General features: G+C 43.4%; 1 protein-coding gene and 1 long non-coding RNA gene across 2 annotated transcripts in view; one reads left to right on the forward strand and one right to left on the reverse strand.

Moving 5' to 3' along the window:
- The window catches only part of mao (monoamine oxidase), a 112,990-nt gene extending 103,611 nt beyond the window's left edge, over nucleotides 1-9,379 (reverse strand). Inside the window, exon 1 of the mRNA XM_055644638.1 lies at nucleotides 8,821-9,379. Coding sequence (XP_055500613.1) covers nucleotides 8,821-8,869 — 49 coding nt within the window. The 5' untranslated portion in view covers nucleotides 8,870-9,379. The remainder of the gene's footprint in view (nucleotides 1-8,820) is intronic.
- Nucleotides 9,380-10,803: 1,424 nt separating this feature from the next.
- LOC129702712 (uncharacterized) lies at nucleotides 10,804-20,518 on the forward strand. Its single transcript, XR_008724426.1, has 3 exons — nucleotides 10,804-10,880; nucleotides 10,982-11,069; nucleotides 19,070-20,518. It is a non-coding gene; the product is annotated as an uncharacterized LOC129702712 (long non-coding RNA).
- The last annotated feature ends 267 nt before the right edge of the window (nucleotides 20,519-20,785 follow it).

Consider the following 20,785-nt stretch of genomic DNA (forward strand, 5'->3'; position numbering starts at 1 on the left):
CCTTTTTGTATATTTACGTCGACATTACGCTGACATCATGGCCCTCGTCTGGGAAGTGTGATGATTTCCCTAGAGACTGCCCAAAGTTCAGCCCACCAGATCCATGCTGACCATTGATCACCCATTCATACTATTACGTTATCCCACTTTCTCATCCTCTACATCTATACTCGAGAGCACCTCCCAAGATTCAAGATTCAATTTAATTGTCACATGTACCAATTAAGGTCCAGTGAAATTTGAGTTACCATACAGCCATACAAAGTAAAAAGACAAAATTACACACACCACATAAAATAAATGTTAACACAAACATCCACCACAGTGGAATCAACATTCCTCACTGTGATGGAAAGCAATAAAGTTCAGTCATCTTCCTCCTTTGTTCACCCGTGGTCGGGGCCTTTGAACGGGGCCATTGCCGACGGTCCGCTGTTTAAGCCCTCGCGTCAGCATAATCTAAACTCCGGTGTCGGGATGGATCAGAACATGGAGCTCCCGAGTCGACCACTTCTTACCGGAGACCGCTACTTTGCGGTGTTAAAGTCCACAAGCCCCGCGGTTGGAGCTCCAACACTGGCGATCCTCGGCAAAAGATCTCAGGCTCTGTGATGGTAAGTTCCCTCCGCACCCACGGCTTGACGCTCTGGGCCGCTCCATGAGAGGCCGCATATTCCACGTTGTAGGCTTCGGGGGAGGGGGGGTGGGGGGATGGAGATGCGACAAGGAGGGAAATCGCACCTCTGTCAAGGTAAGTGACTGGAAAAACATACCAAGAGACATTTATTCCATTGGAGACCCCCAAACTATCTTTAAATCAAACTTTGCTGTAACGTAATCCTGTACTAAAGGCTATTCCCTTTATTCTATAAATGTACATTATGGACGGCTTGATAGTAGTCATATATAATCGTCTCGGTGACTAGATAGCATGCAACTAAAACGCTTTTCACTTTGGTACACCCAACAATAATAAATTAAACTAAAAAAGACACCTCGTACTGGAAAACATGGTTTGATGATGTTTCAGTTTGGGACCCATTTTCAGACCAATTGTGGAGGGGCGGGGAGAAGAAAGCTGGAAGAGAGGAGGGGCAGGACAACATTTCTTGATAGGCAAATGGTTGGACAAAGGCTGGAGATAAAAAAAAAGTGTGAGACAAAAAGATTGAAGAGTTGCAAATTGTGAAGCCAGAGGAAGGAATGTAGGTGGAAGGAGAGGGTGGAGTGGAATGGGTGCGAGTCCAGGTGGGGGGGAGGGGGAAAGAGAGAAAATACTGTAAATACTCAGCAGATCAGGCGGCTTCTGAATATATAGCCCAACAACCTACACTAGTCCCAGTCTGGCCCCTATCCCTCTAAATCTATCCTATCCATGTACCTGTCTAAATGTTTCTTAAACACTGTGATAGTACCTGCCTCACCTACCACCTGTGGCAGCTTGTTCCACACACTCGCCACCCTCTGTGTAAAATGGTTGCCGCTCAGGTTCCAATTAAATCTTTCCCCCACCTTTAACCAATATATTAAAGAATTTTTAGTACTGAGGAATTATGCATCAATATTGGATGAAACACCTATACATTTCTTTGCAACAACTAATTACAATAAGAGAAGGAAACTGTGTATTTACAGAGATTGTTGGCATTGCTTTAGTTATCAAAGCAACACTATCTTCAACAGGCAGCAAACATTAACTATGCTAACGTGTTAATAGTTTAATCAAAGGCTAAGAATAACTATGATGGTATAATTACAAAATCTTTCCTGTGCTTCTACGAAGATTCCACTAGCTGTTACTTTAGTAAATCATTCACTACATTTAAAATAAAAGTTTAACATTGCCATTAAAGTACAGCGGTCATTACTCCCTCAGTGACTGTACAATGAACTCACCAACCGCTGAATTAAGATTCAAATCATCAAGGTCTATTTACGCTTGAGTGACTCGGCGGAACAGGCAGCATCTCTGGATAGAAGGAATGGGTGACATTTCGTGTCTCGACCCGAAACGTCACCCATTCCTTCTATCCAGAGATGCTGCCTGTTCTGCAGAGTTACTCCACCATTGTGCGTCTACCTTTGGTGTAAACCAGCATCTGCAGTTCCTTCCTACACAAGGTCTATTTATGGATGGAATAAAAACTCAATGTTGTGAATGGCTTCTTTTCCAAATGCTGCTTATATCTAATGTCTTTCAGAGAGCTTTCTGTCACAGTTTGTGATGTGCAGTTACTGCCATTTAGTTTGAATCTGGAGGCAATCCTTTTATGAAGTCTGGGCTTTATGGTTTCTTGCCCTTAATTATCTAAAGGGGTATTAAGGGCACTGGGGTCTTGTATTTATACTGAAAAACCCACCTCTTGCAGCTGATGATCCATGCTAGCCCACATGAATGAAATACAGAGACATTAAGCAGACATCAAAACTCTGGGTCGGGGACAAGGACCCATCCCCAGGAGAGCCTTGGTGGACCACAAGAAGCCTCACTGGTTTGGCTCTGCAGCCCACAGATGCCAAGCAGTGCCAGAGACACTGGGATTTCCAACCCAAACCTACAGCACTTTTCTCACTGTACCATTTATATGAAACCAGAGATCGATCTCAAGTTCACTGAAGTGAAACATTGAACCATGAGTAGCTACAGTGATATGGTATATCATCCTCACGTCAATTAATGCATTTTTCTATCAAACTTCCAACACAGACCCGACCCCCAAATGGGACTCATATCAAGAGATAGTTCCCAAAAGATTTGTTAAATGTGACAACTACACCTACTCCCTTGCCTCCATCCAGGGACCTCAGCAGTCCTTCCAGGCGAGATAGAGGTTCATGTGCACTTCCTCTACTTCCACTTCCCCGGATGCTAACCATTTAACTCCCATTCCCTTTGTGTCTTGGGCCTCCTCCATTGCCAGAGTGAGGCCACATGCAAACTGGAGGAACAACACTTCATATTCCACTTGGCTAGGTTACAACGCATTGGATGAACATTCAATTCTCCCATTTTAGATAACCTCCTACTAAATTCCCCTAAAACCCTCCCCCACTTTCTCTCCCACACCCCTCCCTTTTCTTCCCCCCTGTTTCTTTCCCCTCTGCTCCACCTAGACTCCCACCTATTTTTCTTCTCCTCCCTCCTGCCACTTTCCTCCCTGTAGCTTTGCAGCCCTATCTCGCCTCCTACAATCAGTCTGAAAAGGGGTCTCGACACAAAACGTCATCTATCCATATTCTCCAAGGATGCTGCTTGACCCACTGAGGTACTCCAGCACTTTGTGTCCTTTGGTGTAAACCAGAAGCTGTAGTTCCTCGTTTCTTGCCAAAATCCATTTCAAACATATAGCATGTACCATATAGCATTGTACTGGTACCATGTAGATGTGTGGCTATGTTTTTTGTTGGCTGTAGATAATGCTCTTTTTAAACTGTTATTCCAGACTGTCGGATCAACACACTTAAGCATCATTGTTCTTAGATACAGCCGTCACCTCGGGATATTTTCGCATCAAGCACATCTTGGTTACCAGCTTGCAATCCTCTATCATCTCCATGATGATTCCAGTCTATGCTGCTCTTCTCCTTGCATTATTATTGTTACACTTGATGATATCCAAGCTTAAACGTGGCCCCCTGTTCAGCAGAGGTCTCAAAGTTAGGCTGTCCTCATGCTTAGAATCATCACACTGAATTAATTGTCCTATCCGCGCGCTCAACCAAAGATTGTGCGGCACAGCGACGCAGCGGTAGAGTTGCAACCTCTCAGTGCCAAAGACCCAGGTTTGATCCCGACTACAAGTTCTGCCTGTATAGAGTTTATACGTTCAGCGTGGGTGTGTGTGTGTGTGTGTGTGTGGGGGGGGGGGGGGGGGGGGGGGTGGTTCGTTAGAGTGTGTGTATGTATGTCGGGGGTTGTTTATTGTGTGTGTGTGATGCCGCAGGCCGCCTCTTCCCGCGTTAAGCGGACGGGACCCAACGGGTCCCACTTGGTCTAGTACCCATTAAAAGTCCGATCTTGGGGGAGGGGGTGTGTGTGTGTGTGTGTGTGTGTGTGTGTGTGTGTGTGTGTGTGTGTGTGTGTGTAATCACATCTTCATGAAAAAACAACGCAGTAATGGTAACATTTTTACATATTCCGGTAGAGATTTTTCCCAAAATCTTGTTATCTGAAAATTCCAGGCTTTATTTCTCGACTTATCAATGAAAATATTTTAAAATGCTTTGAATTTAAAATGTTTTTTCCTGTTAAAATCATTCCCCACAGCTTCCACACACTTCGATACAAAGTTGCAAAACAGGAACACTGGCAGAAACACTCTGAACTTTTCAGCTCAACTTTTCGGCCCACCAGCAATCTCCGCAAGCCAGCACTATTCTTCCCACTAGAGCCAATTTCATATTATTTTACCGAAGCCAATTAACCTACAAACCTGTGCGTCTTTGCAGCGTGGGAGGAAACCGGAGCACCCGGAGAAAACCCACATGATCATGGAGATAACATATAAACTCCGTACAGATATCACCCATAGTCAGGATCGAACATGTGTTTACCGAGTCATTTCATACATCTTATTATATCAGGTCAACTGAACATGAGATTCTAATTAGTCATTTAACACTGTCTGCATGTCAGAGCTGACACTCATGGCCTTGTAGAGATGCAAGTGGTTGACTACTTTGTTTTCATGCTCTGTTAACCTTTTCGACTTGTCATTCTTCAATGGCAGTACTACAGCCAGCCCAAGATCAGATTCAGATTAGTTTACTGATATATACACCAGGGTGCAATGAAATAGCTTGTTCACATAAAGCTCATAGGGTAAACAGTACACACAGTGTTACACGGCAAGTACAACAATGAGTGCAAGAACAGCAGGATTATGCAAAGATCGCTGTGCAAACTAAAATAGCACCAAACAAAACACTACTACTCTGGATAGCATCCCTGTCTGCTTCCTCGGGACCCGCTCGGATCAGCTAGCAGAGATATTCATCCATGATGATACTTCCTGCCTTCCCCTTGTAACACTACATGAAGATGGACTGGATGGAAGAAAGTGACAAGTCTGTGATGTTCACCAGGTGGTCACTAGCAGAGCAGTTACCGTACCAGGCTGAGATGTATCCCATCAGAGTACTTTCCATAGTGCATCAGGAGAAGTTCGACAAAACCTCCATGGGCATATCGAATCTTCTCAGACACCAAAGGAAGTAATTCACTGATGCGCTTTCTTGATCATTCCATCAGTGCGAAGGGAACTGGTGATGTGGACTCTAGGAACTTGAAGCTCTCAACCAGCAGCCCTGCGGTCTGCGGTGCTTCTGGCTGCGGTGGAGACTTTAAATCTCGACCGCCGGCCTGCGGCCTACACCAACTTAAAGCCGCGGTCTCCGGTGAGGAAGAGCCGATCCTGGACTGACTCTGGTCCTATCCACGGGGGGGGAAATGGAGGAGGACTGGCCAAATGTTGTGCCTTCCACCACAGTGATGAATGCTGTGGTGGATGTTTGTGTTACATTTTTATTGTGGTTGTGTGTTCTTTATTATTGTACCGCTGCAGACAACTCAAATTCCACCGACCCTGGTTGTGTGGCAAATAAATTCTATCTAATTCTATCTATCTCTGTTGATGAGGACAGGCTTGTGTTCACATTCTGCCAGCAGTTCATTCTCCTCCATGTTATAGATTGTTCTGACATGGATGTATAAACACACCTCATCATCATTGGCACACAATTCCTGCAACTCCACAGCCAACTTGTGTAAGTGTGGTGCATTTTAACCCCAATGTGTTAAGGTGCTGTTTCCTCATCATTTGCCAGGACAGTTATCTTGAGAATCGAATGCTGACCTTTCCAGAAACCCTATATCCCACAAGAGAATTAAAACACAACACTTCAGGAAAACTCTCTTCATTCTTCATGCACATTCTATTCTTACTTACATCACTGCCCTTCAATTTTTCAATGTGTTTTTTCAGGACTTGGCTGCAAGGAATTTGGCTGTCAGTATTTATAATGAATGTTCCCTCGACTCGGTTAAGCTGCTTCAGGATTGCTGCACTGTTTTCAAATGCCCAGTCTTATTATTCACGAATCATCTTCAAAACATTTGATGGGCAAACCGCCAAAGAAATTAAAAATGGTCATGAAGAGGTTTTGTATGATAATTAGCAAGAGTATCAATTAGCCTAATTGTCAACTCCATTAATTTCTAGCACCGATATGTTTCATACAAATTCTGTTGTGGCACTACCTCATTCCATTATGATATTGGGAGCCTAATTTACACCCAGTGGCACCTCGCCAAACCCACGTAGTCACGGGGAGAACGTGTAAACTCCACATGGATAGCACCCGATGTCTGAATCAAACCTGGGTCTCTGGCGCTGTGAGGCATCAGCTCTACACAGTGCCAACGATCTTGTTTATTCCAATCAGGTACCTGTGTATTTATTCATCGTCCTACATTCTGAAAGTTGTACTTTAAAATTATTTAAGTATTGAACACCAGATTATTTTCAAAAATCGTGTACATTGTATTTCAATTTGAAATCCCAGTCCTATAATTTTGCATGTGCAATGGTTGCTGAATTTGACGTGGATTAATATACCAGCAATGCGACTCACGTTCTCATGTCTGGGATTTCAAAATGTTAAGGGCTTGATCTGAAACCTGTATTCTGCCAGTTCACAATGAAGCCTAGGAGAGCATGCAAAGTCAAAAGATCATTTTGGTATCATTTTCTGATGTAGCATGGATTTGCATTTCACTTGGCTCCAAATCAGCTACCTTTAGGGTTAGAGAGAATAAGTGGGAATGTTGAGTTTTAGTTCATGCCGGTGTAGAAAAACACCCACAAAGTGCTGGAATAACCCAGTGGGTCGGGCAGCATCTGTGGAGGACATGGGTGGGTGATGTTTTGGGTTGGGTTCCTTATTCAAACTGAATATAGTAGGAGGGAGAAAGTTACCAACAAGAGGTGGGGGCAGGACAAAGCCTGGAAGTGATGTGTGGATACAGTTCAGGGTGGGGGGGGGGGGGGGGGGGGGGGGGGGGGGGGGGGGGGCTATTTTCAATCAAAATTGCGGAAAAAAAACAGTAGAATTAACTCAATGTATTGGTTCCATTAGTTGTTCTGATGTTTCTGAAACTGGGCTCTTGAGAGATATCCAAGTAAAGCTCACCAACCTTTCATTATGGGTTAGGCCACATGACTAATGGTTCTACAACATGTTTTATATCCTTCACCGTGACAGGCAACTCAAATTTATTTCAAGGCCAGCCATTGCTTGAATCTTGAACCTGCATCTATCTCTAGTCAGAGGCTTGGTGGGATTTATATGTAGGAGAGATACTGTACCTTCTTTCCTCTTCCCTCTTTGTTCATCCATCATCTGTTTTCTCAATTATATTATTCATGATCCTGTCACCCCCACCCATCATTTACCCAAATCAAGAGGCAACCCTAAACAGATGCCGAACAGAGTGGTGGTACATGACTCCTCCTTGTCCTTTTGGCCTGAGGCCAACTCTTGAAACAGTTGACTGTGCCAGTGGACTGTACTGGATGCATTTCATTTGGTTCCACTCAGCTATTCATTTGTGGCCAAAGCATTTTCAAGATGGATTGCTGACATGATTTCAGCAACTTGTCACTGCACCCACCCAACAGTTCATCTTCCTGCTCTTCCTCGTCTACATGCTGCCAAACAGTCATGCGATTATTTTTTTTTCTTTCTCCTTTACGACGCTCTCCAAAACTGGCCTATTAGCTAGTTTTTGGACAATTGTCCTGTGACCCATGACACATTTTATTTTATCGCACCGCCAAAAAGTGCCTTGAAGTAATCTACTACATTTAAAAATGTTTAAATAAATGTAAATTGGTGCTGTTCTTAACACATAACCTCATTGCTTGAGTTTCCTCACAAATCCAAAACATACTTGGCTAATAAAGTATTATTGTATTCTATATAGATTCGTATATCAGATCCTCACAAAGGATTGCTTGTTTATATGAAATACTAAATTAATGATTGAACAGGTTCTGCTGTTAACATTATCTAAATGGCTGTATTCCAGAACCTGTGGATCACTGCAGTTGACTCTAACTCTGCAGGTGAAACCAACAGCAATATAACTGGATTAAAATAAAGCACCTCAGAATTGATCCCTGTTACTCCACAACCCCCCACCCTCTCCTCCCCACCCTTCCCTCAGCCACCTCGCCTTCATCTCCCCTGCCTGTTGGTAGAATGTGGCAATCACGAACGCCAATGTCAAGGGTGTACGAATGAAACATATTAATGCACTACTTTATTTTTGGTTATTATTGCAGAATGCAGAGTTAAACCCGCAAACAGTGGGAACGTGACACAATGCTAATGTACAGGAAACAACGTTTCCGAACTGTGGATTAAAAAAAATCACACTCCAAGGAGCATTAGTGACTGCACGTTGGTGGATGTTTGTGCAAAACGTTGCAATCCGTTAGTTTTTTGTTAAATTGTGGTTCTGTAAGTGGCCTTAAGTTAATTAACATTGCGGGGAGGCAAAATCAAACGCTGAAGTGGTAAAGCTATTTTGATGCCAGCAACGGTACTATTTTTCAGTCCAAGGAGGAATGCAAGGCTATCAACAACTCAGCACTGACCTTAATCTCACCCTGGCCACTAAACCTCTCGTTGTGACCAGCACCCGGGTAACCACAGCTGCCGAGAGTGGTACATGCACACCGCGCATTGCCTCACATTGTTACCTCATTCCACCTCGCCGCTTTTTACAAGGCATTTCAACTGAACTTTAAGGCTGACCTGAGATGCCGCCGCCGATGACAATCACATCACATCTGTTGCTTGTCATCTTGTCGCCGCCGAAGCCTGAGCTTCGCTCTCGGTGTCAACACTCAGCCGAGTGGCTCCTCGGCGGAGGTCCGCCCCGGCACCGTCACTCCGTCCTCAGCCTGCAGCTCCGCCTTCCACGGAGTAGTCCCTCAGCAGAGCTCCGCCCCGGCGTTGTCTACCGCCCACTGAATGGTCCCACTGCAGTGCTCCGTCCTGGCACTGTGGTCCCTCGGCGGAGCTCCGCCCCGGCACCGTCGGCCTTCCACTTGGTGCAGCTCCGCCTTGGCACGGACGCTCTGACCTCAGCTCCGCCTCACCACCCCCACCCACCACTGTCGTCGTCTTCATCGCCAACTCTGAGGCATTTTTTTTGCAACTGTGGGACCCCTGTCCGGGTCTCGGTCGGAAAGGTGTTAAAAATGCACAGCTTGATTGCAAATACTCCAAGATTTTAGAGAAGCATCGTGACACTTCTGTCCCCGAACTTGGATTTGGGTCAAATTCCTTACTGATGGACAGTGTCCCACACGTATTCGTCGTCTTACGCAAGGCAAGGGAGACTGCAGATGCTGGAATCTGGAGCAAAAAAACACGCCAGCAGTGTTTTTGTTTTGCTTTATTTGTGTATTTCCACACACGTATCAGATGCCAATTCCAGCATCAGATTCTTGGCTGTACCCAGGTCTTCCATGTACATTTTAGTGGGCAGGACTTTTTTTAAATCAAGACATCCAGAACATCTGCTGATCAGGCAACATCTCCGGAGAACACAGATAGGTGAAGAAGTGTCCTGAAACATCGCCTATCCATGTTCTCCGGATGTTGCCTGACCCCCTGAGCTAATCCAGCACGTTGTGTTTTGTGCACGATTTGTAGTGTCTTGTATGTCTACATATTATCCTCATCATCAGTTAAATATCCCATCAATGCCAACACTACAATGATCGCACAGTTGATTGATTTCCTTGGAGGTTCGCCAGTTTAATACTGAAGGAGATTTTTTTGCTGGTAATTGGAAACATGTGAAGAAGCGGTGGTGCATCCTGGGGTACACAAATTGCTGGAGAAACTCAGCGGGTGCAGCAGCATCTATGGAGCGAAGAAAATAGGCGACGTTTCGGGCCAAAACCCTTCTTCAGACTGATGGGGGGTGGGGGGGGGAGAAGAAAGGGAAAGGAAGGGCGGGGAGGAGGGAGCCCGAGGGCGGGGGGGATGGGATGGGAGGAGACAGCTCGAGGGTTAAGGAAGGGGAGGAGCCAGCAAGGGCTAGCAAAATTGGGAGAATTCAACGTTCATGCCATCAGGATGCAAGCTGCCCAGGTGGAATATGAGGTGCTGTTCCTCCAATCTCCGGTGTTGCTCACTCTGGCAATGGAGGAGACCCAGGACAGAGAGGTCGGATTGGGAATGGGAGGGGGAGTTGAAGTGCTGAGCCACCGGGAGTTCAGGTAGGTTATTATGGACTGAGCGGAGGTGTTCGGCGAAACGATCGCCCAACCGCCGCTTAGTCTCCCCGATGTAAATCAGCTGACATCTAGAGCAGCGGATGCAGTAGATGAGGTTGGAGGAGATACAGGTGGACTCCGTGCATCCTGGGGTAATGGGATAGGGAAGCTTTAGCAGAAAAAGATACACAAAAATGCTGGAGAAACTCAGCGGGTGCAGCAGCATCTATGGAGCGAAGGATTAGGCAACGTTTCGGGCCGAAACCCGTCTGAAGAAGGGTTTCGGCCCGAAACGTTGCCTAATCCTTCGCTCCATAGATGTTGCTGCACCCGCTGAGTTTCTCCAACATTTTTGTGTACCTTCGATTTTCCAGCATCTGCAATTCCTTCTTAAAAGCTTTAGCAGATGGTTGGATACACAGTACCATGATCGTTTTGTTGATGTTAACATTGACCTAAGGTTCTGCCATCAGTGACAATCACATCGCATTTGTTAATTCAAGGAACTGCAGATGCTGTTTTACAGGACGCAGAGTGCTGGAGCAACTCAGCCGGGCAGACAGCATCTTTGGATAACATGGGCAGGTAAAGTATCAGGTCATAAACCTTGAGATATCACACCTGTTGCTTGTAAAATTACAAAATACATTTTGGGTAGAACTAATGACAATTTTTAAAAACTGCAGATGCTGGAAATCTTAAACAAAAGCAGAACAAGTCTGAGAAAACTCAAAAGAAAGGCATCCATGGAAAGAGGAACAGTCAATGATTCGGGTAAGCAACCTTTCCAAAGAAGGGTCCTGATCTGAAACACCACCTATACATGTAATCCAGAGATGCTGGCAGACCCACTAAGTTACTCCAGCATTTTGTCTTCTTTTGCAAACCACCATCTACAGTTCCTTGAGTTTTGTTTAAAAAAATCCTATAATGATCGTGGAAGAACGGATGACACCAGTGGAACTTTTTTTCAGTTTGTTCATTGTCAAATGAACTGAGGTACAATGAAAAGCTTGTCTGTCGCGTGCTATCCAGTCAGTAATCCTGAGCTTGTTACCATATACAGTAAGCTATTGTGGCTATTCGTTGCAGAATTGCAGGTGTTTTTGAGCAAAGCCCACATCTTTGTAACTAATTAAAAAGATTGCTTTCAAAATTCATTATAATCCTGCAACAGCTATTGTACAGGAGTGTTCCACTCCCAAGCTGGGTTGTCGACTTTGACTTTTAATTTTCTTTGGCATTAATTTTCTCAGAGATTTATAGGTGTTCTGATCACTCTCCAATAATGCGTTCACCTAGACTATCCACACTATATTTTACTGTCAAGACAATAGAACCCTGGGATAAATAGCTGAAAGTATGCTAACAGGTCATTTGGATCTGTCTTCACTGAGGAGGTCACAAACAATCTTCCTAATATAGTAGTGGCCAGAGGATCTGGGGTGACATAGGAACTGAAGGAAATCCACATTAGGCAGGAAATGGTGATGGGACGGAAGGCTGATAAATCCCCAGGGCCTGATGGTCTGCATCCCAGGGAACTTAAGGAAGTGGCTCTAGAAATCATGGATGCATTGCTGATAATTTTCCAATGTTCAAATAGACTCAGGATCAGTTCCTGTGGATTGGAGGGTAGCTAATGTTATCCCACTTTTTAAGAAAGGCGGGAGAGAGAACACAGGGAATTATAGACCAGTTAGCCTGACATCGTTAGTGGGGAAGATGCTGGAATCAATTATAAAAGATGAGATAGCCACACATTTGGATAGCAGTAACAGGATCGGTCCGAGTCAGCATGGATTTACAAAGGGGAAATCATGCTTGACCAATCATCTGGAATTTTTTTAAGATGTAACTAGGAAAATGGACAAGGAAGAGTCAGTGGATGTAGTGTACCTGGACTTTCAGAAAGCATTTGATTAGGTCCCACATAGGAGTTTAGTGGGCAAAATTAGAGCACATGGTATTGGGGATAGAGTGCTGACATGGATAGAGAAGTGGTTGGCAGACAGGAAACAAAGAGTAGGGATGAACGGGTCCCTTTCAGAATGGCAGGCAGTGACTAGTGGGGTACCGCAAGGCTCGATGCTGGGACCGCAGCTATTTACAATATACATCAATGATTTGGATGAAGGGATTCAAAGTAACATTAGCAATTTTGCCGATGACACAAAGCTGGGTGGCAGTGTGAACCGTGAGGAGGATGCTATGAGAATGCAGAGTGTCTTGGACAGGTTGGGGGAGAGGGCAGATGTATGGCAGATGAAGTTTAATGCGGATAAATGTGAGGTTATCCACTTTGGTAGCAAAAACAGGAAGGCAGATTACTATCTAAATGGCGTCAAGTTGGGAAAAGGGGGAGTACAACGGGATCTGGGGGTCCTTGTACATCAGTCTATGAAAGTAAGCATGCAGGTACAGCAGGCAGTGAAGGAAGCGAATGGCATGTTGGCCTTTATAACAAGAGGAATCAAATATAGGAGCAAAGAGGTATTGTGTGCAGTTTTGGTCCCCTAATTTGAGGAACGACATTCTTGCTATTGAGGGAGTGCAGCGTAGGTTTACAAGGTTAATTCCCGGGATGGCGTGACTGTCATATGCTGAGAGAACGGAGCAGCTGGGCATGTACCTGGAGTTTAGAAGGATGAGAGGGAATCTCATTGAAACATATAAGATTGTTAGGGGCTTGGACACGCTAGAGGCAGGAACCATGTTCCCGATGTTGGGGGATTCCAGAACCAGGGACCATAGTTTAAGAATAAGGAGTAAGCCATTTAGAACGGAGACGAGGAAACACTTTTTCTCACAGAGAGTGGTGAGTCTGTGGAATTCTCTGCCTCAGAGGGCGGTGGAGGCAGGTTCTCTGGATGCTTTCAAGAGAGAGCTAGATAGGGCTCTTAAAAATAACAGAGTCAGGGGATATGGGGAGAAGGCAGGAACAGGGTGCTGATTGTGGATGATCAGCCATGATCACATTGAATGGCGGTGCTGGCTTGAAGGGCCAAATGGCCTACTCCTGCACCTATTGTCTATTGTCTAATTATGCCGTTTCTCCATGGTTTCTGCCAAAGTTAAAACAATAAATTGGAAGTACCCCATCAGTAAATTTACCATTGTGTTAAACAATTTATTAAGGAGTTCATAGATTTTATAATCTTTTGAATCCATTCTTTGTTTTGTTTTAGTTTAGAGATACATAATTGAAACAGGCCCTACAGCACTGAATCAGCGTTGACCAGCCAACCGATCCTCATATACTAGCACTATCATTCACTCTAGGGACAGTTTACAGTTCCTACCAAAGCCAATTAACCTACTAATCTGTATGTTTTTTAAATGTTGGAGGGAACTCGAGCTCCTGAAGAAAACCCACATAGTCACGGGGAGAACATACAATCTCTGTACACACAGCACCCGTAGTCAGGATCGGACCTGGGTCTCTGGCTCTGTAAGGTAACAACTCTACCGCTGCGCCACCATGCCATCCTTGTTTTTTTAGTTGGCCAACAATCACAACCCCCATGTTCTTTCTGACTGTACATGTGACCAGGCAAACTGCTCAGAGACCCTGCTGGTCGTGTTGTGTCACTAGCTGATTGATACATAGCAGAAGGATCTAGATGGAGACCACAAGTGCTCCGTGATAAATATATGTCTTTGAAACGTAAAACAATTTTAGCTTAAATACAGGGCAAGTAAGTTTAGCTAATCTGAACAATAGGAGTACAATCGTCAGCAGCATTGTTGGTTCAGTGATGAGAGATGGCTGGCATTTGCACTCCTGGTCATTCCACATGACATTATATTGTCAATGAAGATGTGGTTCAGTCACAATCCACACCATGCAATAACCAATAATAATGATTCAATTATACTTCAATTGTCACATGTACCCAAGTACAATGAATTCATTGTTTTGCATTCAATCCGATAACATTATACAGCAGATTTCATCTAGGCAGTACTCCAAGAGTCGCCACGTTTCTGGCGCCAACAAGGTTACAAAAAGTTCATCAAACACTCATCTTCTTGCAGCGGCAAACCAGGCAGCCCTCCGCGGGTTCCCCTTCAATCTCGGCAGCCCCCCCCTGCTGGGTCCCTCCTTTGTTCTCTGTGGGCCCCCACCCATATTGCTCTCAGCAGCATAGGTTCCCCTACTCTCTTAACAGCACGGGTGCCCCCATCTCTCTCGGCAACCGTCCTTGCTCTCAGTGGCATGGGTCCCCCTGCGCTCCTGATTGCTGCCCCCCACCTGGTTGCAAATTCCTATCTTCTTTGGTTTATTGGTGCTTATACAAGGAAGTCACCCACATATGTGAAGGCACAGAGTCTCTGACACAGGCTAGAGAATTAGAATCAGAGGACATACATTTAAGGTGAGAGGGGCAAGATTTGATAGGAACCTGAGCGGCAACATTTTCACTCAGTGGATAGTGGGTGTATGGAACAAGCTACTGGAGGAGTTAGTTGAGATAGGTACTATAACAGCATTTAAAAGATACTTGGCCAGGTACATGGATAGGAAAAGTTCAGAGGGATTTGGTTGTGTGGGTCGAAGTTAGGCCGAAGGACCTGATTCCCTGCTCTATGACTCGATGACTCTATGAGTTAGTCTATGATAGTCTAAGACTATGAGTTAAAGTTAAAGGGGAAGTGAGTACATGAAAAGTTACAAAATACATCATAATCTACGACTATGAGTTAAAGTTAAGGGGAGGGGAGGTGAATACTGAAGTTACAGTGTTGAACATGAACGCATGAAGTATAAGAAATGAAGTGGATGAACTTGAGGCTCAGTTCCTGTTTGTGCTGTATATTGATTTTAGAAAATACGCTACCATAAATTTGCTATGATTTTTGGCCATCTCTCCTGTTGAGGCAGCCCCAAGGATTTTTCCAATCGATGAAAGATAAAAAAGTTATGAATGTTTAAAAAAATTGTGAGATCAGTTGATTGGTCCTCTTGCCTGTCAATCACCATGATGAAGGTAACGCCCTTTCCGAGGGAGCAGAAGTATAAAGCCCCGGAGGCTGGACATGAGTCAGTCACCCTGGAAGACTGTGAGTGAGAGTTGTGTCCAGAACTGTGAGTCTACGCCGTGAATGAACTGAACTCTGCTTGAAATGAAATGAATTGGTTGCCTGCACTCTGCTTGGAATGGTATGAAATGAATTTGGTGGCCTGCACTCTGCTTGAAATGGTATGAAATTAATTTGGTGGCCTGCACTCTGCTTGAAATGGTATGAAATGAATTTGGAGGCCTGCACTCTGCTTGAAATTGTATGAAATGAATTTGAATTTGGTGGCCTGCACACTGCTTGAAATGGTATAAAATGATTTTGAATTTGGTGGCCTGCACACTGCTTGAAATGGCATGAAATTGAATTTGGATTTGGTAGCCTGCACTCTGCTTGAAATGGAATTTCAAGGATAGCTGTGAGTGAACTGCCAGCCCACCAGCCGCGAGTCAATCAACTGCCAGCCCAAAAGCCGTGAGTGAGTGAACTGCCAGCCCACCAGCCGTGAGTGAGTGAACTACCAGCCCACCAGCTGTGAGTGATTGAGTGAACTGCCAGCCCACCAGCCGTGAGTGAGTGAACTGCCAGCCCACCAGCTGTAAGTGAGTGAGTGAATTGCCAGCCCACCAGGCCTGAGTGACTGAGCTGCTGGCCCAAGAATCTATTCGGCCCACAATGTCCATACTAGCCCTCTGGAAACCAGTCCCTTCGACCCACAACACCCATACTAGCCCTCCATAAAGCACCCCCCCCCCACACAATGGCCACCAATATTGGAACTGGTGAAGAGGTGGAATATTGCGTTGGAGGACCAGCCCTCCCGTGTGAACATGGGACTCACTTAGTCCAGTATAACAATAAAAGAGAAGAAGTATAACATAGCAAAGTTGAGCGGGAAGCCACAGTTTAAGAATAAGGAGTAAGCCATTTAGAACGGAGACGAGGAAACACTTTTTCTCACAGAGAGTGGTGAGTTTGTGGAATTGTGGAGGTAGGTTCTCTGGATGCTTTCAAGAGAGAGCTAGATATGGCTCTTAAAAATAGTGAAGTCAGGGGATATGGAGAGAAGGCAGGAACAGGTACTGATTGTCGATGATCAGCCATGATTACAGTGAATGGCGGTGCTGGCTCGAAGGGCTGAATGGCCTACTCCTGCACCTACTGTCTATTGCCTATTCTAGGTGTTGCAGGATGGTTTTAAATGTACACTCATGCATGGTATTATATGCTAAGAAGAGCATGCGTGACCTGCATTGTCTGGTTCTGAATTTACACATAATCGATGAACATTTTCTTGGCTAATCCACAAATATTGAGTTATGACTTCTTAACCAACTTGGGACGAGGCTTCTGGTGCCGGCCAGTATCCAATCACAACAAAACAGCCTTTTAATACCAAACTATCGATGTGATAGCTATCCAAACTTCATTTGTACTCAACAGGTCTAGTTATTGGTAGTTATTGGTCCTCTAGTATGAATACCAACTGTATTCATAAATCTATCAACTCTCCCAGCATTCCCACAGCAGTTAAATGCTTTAGGACTGCAGAGTTAAACTTCCTTAACCTTGATTTAAACAAGTACTACAGATAATATGGTTCTAAGTATGCATTACAGTATTTGCAGAGTAATGATAATAGCTACCAAATTTCATTTTTATTTAACTTCCATTATCAAATCAAATATTTTTCTCCGCATTTGTTTATAGGAGTGTGTTCTATTCATGTATTTTTAAGGCGGAGATTGACAGATTCTTGATTAGTAAGGGTGTCAAGGGGGAAAAGACAGGAGAATGGGTTAAGATGGATCGGCCATAATTGAATGGCAGAGTAGACTCCATGGGCCGAATGGCCCAATTCTGCTCCTATAACTTATAAACATATGTTGGTGCCTCACAATGTTATAGCCTTCAGCAGAATAAGATGTAATTTTACTCACAATGCCAGATGGCAAATTATCACAATTAACGAGGTTTGCAAGAAGTGTCATATTTTTCATTATTATTTATTCTGCCTTTAGTACAGGCATAAAGTTGTATTGGCCTGATAAAGAGCTCAACCGCAATGGAGTGTGTTGTAATTAAGTTTCTTTAAGTCACAAATTATACATTTTATTTTGCTATCTTCATCTTTTTTTAGATGAAATAGCAAATGTTCGAAGTTTTTTGACTGGAGAAACAAGGGTAGCAGCCAAGGACACATCATGATCTCTGGAGAATACAGTTTTTGCTGTGGTGGAACATTTGTCTGAAGTTAGAAACAGCTTCCATAAAAACATTCCACTTTCAAATATGAAAACTAAGAATTAGTCCTTAAAGCTAATGAAAAAATGTTTCAACCATGAACTGAAATACTTTGGCATAAATTTTTTTAAAGTGTTTTTCACAAAGATGGAAAATTGGTGATTAAGTATACATTTTCTTGTAAGAATCAATTAAAACAATCTCCTTGGATACCTTTCATTTATGGAGAAAGTCCATGCTGAACAATTTTAATTATGTTTACACATTGATGGAACATGGCAAAGCCACTTAATCTGTCATGAAAATTTACATTGTATTTAAAATAATTGGCGAAAGAGCGAGAGAGGAGCTGAGGGGTGAATTATCATGGTTAGTAGACTGCGTGGCTTGAAAGGGTGCCAGGGGAATTTCAAGGTAACATTGAAAAGAGAATAGGATAAACTGCTTGAAAAAAAATTTGTGCTGAAGTTAGAAACAGCTTCCTTTAAAAACATTCCAGCTTTCAAAATGGGCCGAATGGCAAACTAATAATTCTATACATAGGTGATTCTAAGCTTTTTAAAAAAGTTTCAATTTTCTTGAGAATACTTTGGCTAAAATTTTTTAAGTGTTTTTCACAAAGATGGAAAATTGGTGATTAAGTATACATTTTCTTGTAAGAATCAATTAAAACAATCTCCTTGGATACCTTTCATTTATGGAGAAAGTCCATGCTGAACAATTTTAATTATGTTTACACATTGATGGAACATGGCAAAGCCACTTAATCTGTCATGAAAATTTACATTGGATTTAAAATGATTGGCGAAAGAGCGAGAGAGGAGCTGAGGGGTGAATTATCATGGTTAGTAGACTGCGTGGCTTGAAAAGGTGCCAGGGAATTTCAATGGTAACTTTGAAAAGGGAATTGGATAAACATTTGAAAAAAAATAATGTGCTGGGAAAAGAGGAGCTGCAGATCTAATTGGTAAGCCCTTTCAAAAAAGCCAGCGTAGGACAAATGGGCCGAATGGCAAACTTATAATTCTATACATAGGTGATTCTATTGCACTTTTCATAAAAGGGAATTTTCTTGAGAGCTAGACTTATGGCAAATTTTCCTACTGATGTTCTTACTTCAAGATGTAATGCAGCATTCCCAGTAATTACCTTTTTTTTTAAAAACTGTAGATAAAAATAGAAAATAGCAGAAACACTCACCAGGTCAGGCAGCACCCGTGGAAAGAGAAGGGTAATTAATGTTCACCTGACCATTCACCAGAACTGGGAGAAAATGAGAAAGTGAGATTAACAATGCAGTGAGGGATGGAGAAAGAGATAGTTAGAATAAATAGAAAGATAGCATGAGGCCAGTTTTGCTGAGGTGATCATAATATTCACAGAACAATCTAATATTAGCGAGAAAAGTTAAAGAATAAGAAACCAAGAAAAACATTGTAATGCTGTTGAATGCACGTCAGTCTTGTTGGTGAAACCTGAAATGAAATTGACCCATTGATTTCCTCCAGAACTTTGTGATTTGCTCAAGATTCCAGCAGCTGCAGTCTCTTGTGTCACCGAAAAGGAGAATACTGGATGGAAATGCTGCCAATTAGGTCACCAATTGCAAAGCAAGTCCATTTGATCCGCAGTTTCAAGTTTCTTGTCACTTTAATTCTGTTTCATATTTTGCCGCTGTTTACAAAGACGAATAAAAAGTTCACAGTCCAGTCCACACGCTGGAAGTACTGGAGCACCCCCGATCTAGGTAAACCCCAGGCTGTTATAGGTCTGCGACCCAAAGTTCCTCTCCTTGACTGGCTGCCTGTGTGTCCCGGGGCACCTCCTGCAGTCAACCTTAAAAGTGCAAAACCCTGGACCCTCTCCATGGCCGCCAGCGGCCCCCTCCTCGACTCTCCGATCTTCAGGGCTTCCGAGCTTCCCCTGCAGACAGCGGCACACTGTGCTCTTCTTCGCAAGGTGATTAAGTGAGCATTTAGAACATTCCATTCTCAATTTCTTGTGAAAAAATATCTCCTGATCTCAGTCCTAAATGACCTACCCTTTATTCTGAGATTGAGATCGCTGGTTCCTCCCACAGGCTGGGGAAATATCCTCTCTCCCACCAGCCTCATGAACCTTACAAAAAGTTTGTAAGTTTCAATAAGCTCTCATTTTATTTAGCTAGAAAAAACATTGTTTGCTCATACAGCAAAGCTTCCATCCCAAGAATCAGTCAAGTGAAACTTCCATTAAAAACTCCCTTAAAAAGAGTCAAGAGTGTTTTATTGTCATATGTCCTGGATGGGACGATGAGATTCTTACTTGTTGCACCACAACAGAATATGTGAATATGTAAACATAGTACATAACGGGGGAAGAGAAAACAAAAGTTCAATAAATAATAAATATAGTGCAATAATAGTATAGTATCCTTATCTTTAGGTATATAGAATAGAATAGAATAGTTTCTTTATTGTCATTGTAACATGAACCATGTACAACGAAATTTAAAAATGTCAGCCAGTCAGTGCACCATTCAAACATTTCTAAAAGCTAACGATACATACAAGATAAAATATTAAAAGATAAACAACTAAAATAAATATCACGAAAATAGCACGCATAAACACCCAACCCTCCATCCTTCTGTCGATTTCACAGTGTACCACATTCCCTTAGTATGTCTGGCCCCTCTTTTACTTGGCGGCTACATTTAGTGCTTTTATAGCAGTGGGGTAAAAACTGTTTTTTAGTCTGTTCGTCCTTGTCCTTGTAGATCTGTACCGTCTGCCTGACGGCAACAGTTCAAACAGGGAGTGTCCGGGGTGGGAAATGTCCTTTATGATACTCTGGGATATAATGAAACGTAAAGAATCATCTCATCAAAGCCGCATATTATGTAACAAGATACCTTTATTCCTGCACTAGAATTGTCTTGTAATAAAGACCTACATACAATTTGCTTTCCTAATCACTTGCATGTTGGTTTTAGCGATTTGTATACCTGGCACAAATTTGTGTAAAACATTTCTTGTGTTCTCACACCAGCTAAATATTTGGACAAACAAAATGCCTGCCCGTTTGCAGCAAGGCAATTGATTTCAGGGGCACAAATTGTCTTGTGTCTGCAGCTGTTGGCACCCTGCACCTGCAATGAATTAGCCAAAGCCACAAACTCACTCATTCTGAGAAGTGCCTCCACAGGTAAAGCTAACATGATTATTGCCCCTGGCAAACAATCT

This window comes from Leucoraja erinacea, chromosome 13 (genome assembly GCF_028641065.1).
Source record: "Leucoraja erinacea ecotype New England chromosome 13, Leri_hhj_1, whole genome shotgun sequence".
In the NCBI taxonomy this organism is placed as follows: domain Eukaryota; kingdom Metazoa; phylum Chordata; class Chondrichthyes; order Rajiformes; family Rajidae; genus Leucoraja; species Leucoraja erinaceus.